Source organism: Chrysochloris asiatica, unplaced genomic scaffold (assembly GCF_000296735.1).
Source record: "Chrysochloris asiatica unplaced genomic scaffold, ChrAsi1.0 scaffold00101, whole genome shotgun sequence".
NCBI classification, from domain to species: Eukaryota; Metazoa; Chordata; class Mammalia; order Afrosoricida; family Chrysochloridae; genus Chrysochloris; species Chrysochloris asiatica.
In genome coordinates this window covers 5,268,657-5,273,105 of record NW_006408619.1, presented here as the reverse complement: position 1 = coordinate 5,273,105, position 4,449 = coordinate 5,268,657, and the positions used below count along the sequence as shown (strand labels likewise).

At 38.8% G+C, this 4,449-nt stretch overlaps 1 protein-coding gene across 1 annotated transcript in view; it reads right to left on the bottom strand.

Moving 5' to 3' along the window:
• Nucleotides 1-3,432: 3,432 nt before the first annotated feature.
• Nucleotides 3,433-4,449, bottom strand: part of LOC102818791 (cytosolic carboxypeptidase 4-like) — a 1,058,651-nt gene continuing 1,057,634 nt past the window's right edge. The window contains 2 exon segments of the mRNA XM_006867161.1: nt 3,433-3,484; nt 3,840-4,003. Coding sequence (XP_006867223.1) covers nt 3,433-3,484; nt 3,840-4,003 — 216 coding nt within the window.

Here is a 4,449-nt window from a genome sequence, read left to right as displayed (position 1 = left end):
AGTATTGGTTTTCTAAGGAGCAGCAGGTGGGTTTGAACTAACTACTTCTCCTTAGCATTCCAGTGCTAATCCTACAGTGTCACTCCAGGACTCTATAATCCCTAGGAATCATATTAATCCTGACTAACCATGAGAGACTTGAATCAAAGGGATATGTGCATAGTATGTATGAATTTATGTTTTTAACTGAGGTATGTAGGTTAATTTAGCATGAAAGCATCCAATATCAATAAGCTACATAAAGAATGAAAGATGTGAAAATTCTTGGAAAAGATTTGCAAATGTATGATACAAAAAAAGTTGACTATTTGTATAAACATAGAACTTTATAAATCTTTAAAAAGAAAATAATAACATAGAATAGTAGGTAGAATGTATGACCATGAAATTCATAAAAGAATAAATACTAATGATATGAAAGCTTGATATATCAGAAATTATTAAGTTAAAAGAAGATTCCATCTTCACCTAAAAAACAGCAACAAAAACCACCAATAGTTACAGAAAATGGAAAACTATAAACATTGTTGAGAACATTATTTATCTGGGGTTGAACTGTAGGATTAACATCAGCCTGCTAACTATGAGGTTTCCAGTGCAAACCCACCAGTTACTCCTCGGGAATCCTATGCACGGTCACTATGAGTTTGAGCCCTCTAAACTGCTCTTAACAAAAACAACATTTATTTATAGGTGAAAAAAGAATCCAGGGTATTTCACCAAAATAAAATCCTGAAGGACGTAAGGATTTGCAGCTCATGTGGGTGGCTTTCTAGTCAACCAGAAAAAGATTATGAGAAAGAAAAAGAAATATATATGTCATTATATAGGGAGAGAATCTTACCACAAATACAAAAATGTATGTCCTATATTAACAACCTGTGATATGCTGATGATAAAACCTTGATTGCCAAAAGTGAAGAGGACTTAAAATATTTACTGATGAAAATTAAAGAGCACAGCCTTCAGTATGGATTACATCTCAATGTAAATAAAACAAAAATCTGTTTCACTGGACCAATAAACAGCATTCTTACCAACGGAGAAAAGATTGAAGTTCTCAAGGACTTCATTTTTTTTTTTTTTTTTATTCAACTATCAACACTCATGGAAGCAGCAGTCAAGAAATCAAATGACATATTGTATTAGGCAAATCTGCTGCACAAGACCTTTTTAAAATATTGAAGAACAAAGATGTCAGCTTGAGGACTATGGTGTGCCCGACCCAAGCCATGGTATTTTCAATAACCTCATATGCATGTGAAAGCTGGACAGTGAATAAGGAAGACCATAGAAGAATTGATGCATTTGAGTTGTGGTGTTGGAGGAGAATATTGAAAGTGCCATGGGCTGCCAAAAGAACCAATAGATCTGTGTTGGAAGAAGTGCAGTCAGAGTGCTCCTTGGAGGCTAGGATGGCCAAACTTCATCTCTCATACTTCAGACATATTGTCAGGAGGGTCCAGTCGCTGGAGAAGGATATCATGTTTGACACAGAAAAAGAGGAAGACTCCTAGTGAGATATATTGGCAAAGTGACAGCACCAATGGGCTCAAGCATGGCAACAGTTGTGAGGTTGACCCAGGATCGGGCAGTGTTTTGTTCTGTTGTTCATAGGGTTGCTATGAGTCGGTACTGATTTGATGGCACCTAACAAATGATTCTTGTGTTTCATTATTTAATCCTATTCATCAGAAACTAACCAACTGGTACTTAAGTGGTTCATTGCTGGTTTCCAATTATTGGATTTCATTTTATTAATTTTCCCTTGGCCTTGTTTTCATGAGTGTGAAGTAACTGACCAGAATATTTTAGGATCAAGATATCATTAGAGTGACTTGCCACTTATCCCTGTAGTTCCTAAAATCTGATTATAACAGAGCTATGGGCAGGAATTGCAGTCTGGTTTGGTTAAGTGCCTCATAATGAATAGGAACAACATGTTATGGTACAAATGACTGTGTGAAATGACAGTCTTTCTCTTACTGTCCTTTGTTGACTCCAGGCCCCCACATTTAATACCAATCTATTCACAGAACAATATTCATCACATTCTATATGCAGGTATCTTGCCCTTAAGGAGCTACATCTGTATAGGAAGGGGCAGAGATCTGGAAAGATTTGAGCTGATGCTTCAGTGTCCATGGGCTATTTGCAACTGATACCCTAATATTCATCTATGTGGGCCAGGTGAAGGTCAGGTAATAGGATCTTCTTATGATAACACACATAGAAGCCATCGTATTTGCAGTCTGACCCAGAACTCTTTAGACTTGAATTAGAAAAGACATTTATTTGATAGATTTCTTCTTGTTCCAGTTTACCGGCAACTAATTCTCACTGCATTGGATCAAATAGATGGGCACAATCAATTCTGAGAAAGTAAGCATTGCCAAGTCTGCTCAATCTTTCCTCAATGAGCAGCAGCAGAGAGAGGGCAGGGGAAATAGAAAACAAAACAAAACAAAAACCTCAGGTATGTTGCTCCAAAGATAGCTTAGAAGAGGAAAAGATGAAAAGACAAGTTGAAATATATACTCTGGCAGGTAGGAGACCTTGCTGTCAGAGGAAAAGGCAGATATACCACAAAGATGCCAAACACACCAAAGCTTCAAGTGCAGAGGGGTGTGTGACGGGAACAGGGGCAAACAGAAGTGGTCATGATGTCAAAACAAAAGAAATACGTGCTAACAAGTCTAGGGAGGGAGCAGTCTGAATTTACTTAGGTCTCTATAGACTATGATCTACAGCCCAAAGTGATGAGCAAGTTAATTACTGCATTTAGGTAATTAAGTCTTAGTGAAACCAGTGTCTTTCAGAGCAGTAGTCATTTAAACCACTAGATCTTTCTAGGCTTGACTGGCCATTTGGTGAGAAGTCATACTGAAACAACAGCCTTCCAGTGGCAGGAGGAAAATTAATGAAAATGTGCTAGAAATCAGATGCAATCCGCATTAATGACTTTCTCTCTGCCTTTGGACGTGAACTGCATGATGAGATGTTTCCTCTTTTACCAGCAGTCACCTCTTTCCTCAACAACTCTGTTCTCCCAATCAATTTGCTTCACATTTTGAAAAGAGTTGGTCTTTACCTCCCCATGGTCCTTTGTCTTCTCATATGGCCAAAATCTCTTTCCTTCTTGTTGTTGGAATTGATTTTAGTGTACTAAAAAATATATATTTATCTACTGTTTGTTGCTGTTACGTGCCATAGAGTCAGTTCCAACTTATGACAACCCTGTGTAGGGTTTCTGAGGAGCAGTTGGTGAGTTTGAACTGCTGACCTTGCTGTTTGAACCAACTTGGCAGTCCAGCACATTACGTTGCAGTGCCACACCAGGACTCCTTAACTACTGTATGGGACATCAAAAGGGCCTCATTCACATGATGGTTCTTTCTTGATTCTTTAACCATCCTCATCAGCGACCCACCCTTAATCTACCATGGTTGTGAAGTCCGATTCTTTGAGCAAATGTGATAAACATCTTCAAGGGAGAAGTAAAAATATCAAATGTTCCCCTCATCTTCTAAGAAAAAGTCTAAGAGTGGGAAGACGACAGCATTCCTCATCCTCAGGTGTCTAGATAGAATTGGTTAACAATACACGTTTAAAGACAGATGTAGCTCTATTTTTTCATACATGTGTACAAGACATTCTTGCTGTTTTCAAATGGAACCAAGTCTGTTACACTAACAAAGAACTACTGCATTTACCTTCCTCTGGCAACATCTCAGGGTTTCTCTCTTTGTCAAAGATTTCTAGCTCCACTTGACTTTCATTCCTGAGATTTTCTCCAGTGAGAGCACAGAAGACCACCTTCCCCCTCTCTCCCATCTTACCTCTGGAGGTGGTGGTCCAGAGCATATTCATCTGAATTCAGCAGAGTTGCTGCATAGTTCAGGAGCTGGTGACTACAGCTAACAGATTTAAGTTCCAAGATGAGAAGGCCCAAGCAGAACATGGCTCCCATCTCCTCCAGTTCTCTGGTACCAAACTGTAGACCCTGATGGGTAAACAAAGCAGTCAACAGGACAATATGACATGAACCAAGTGGTGACTATTTGAGGTTGGGATGAAAAACTTCTAGGCACATGTCTATCACAGACGTTGAGAAGTTAATATGGTGTCTCAGTCACTGTCCTTGTATGGTATTGTTCTTTGGAGTCCACTCATGGAGTTGGTGGATCTCAGTTTGTGCTATGTCAACATTGAAAGCACCCAGAAATACCTCAATAAAAGCAAAGAATTGGTAGAAATAAGAGAGTAAGAGGGTAGGTCCTTCCAATTAAGATTATATATATACTATAAACATATACGTTGCTGTTGTCATTATGTGCCATGGAGTCTGTTCCCATTCATAGCGACCCTGTACAGGGTTTCTGAGGCTGGAAATCTTTATGGGATCAGAAAGCCTCATCTTTCTCCTGCAGAACAAACAGCTGGTAGTTT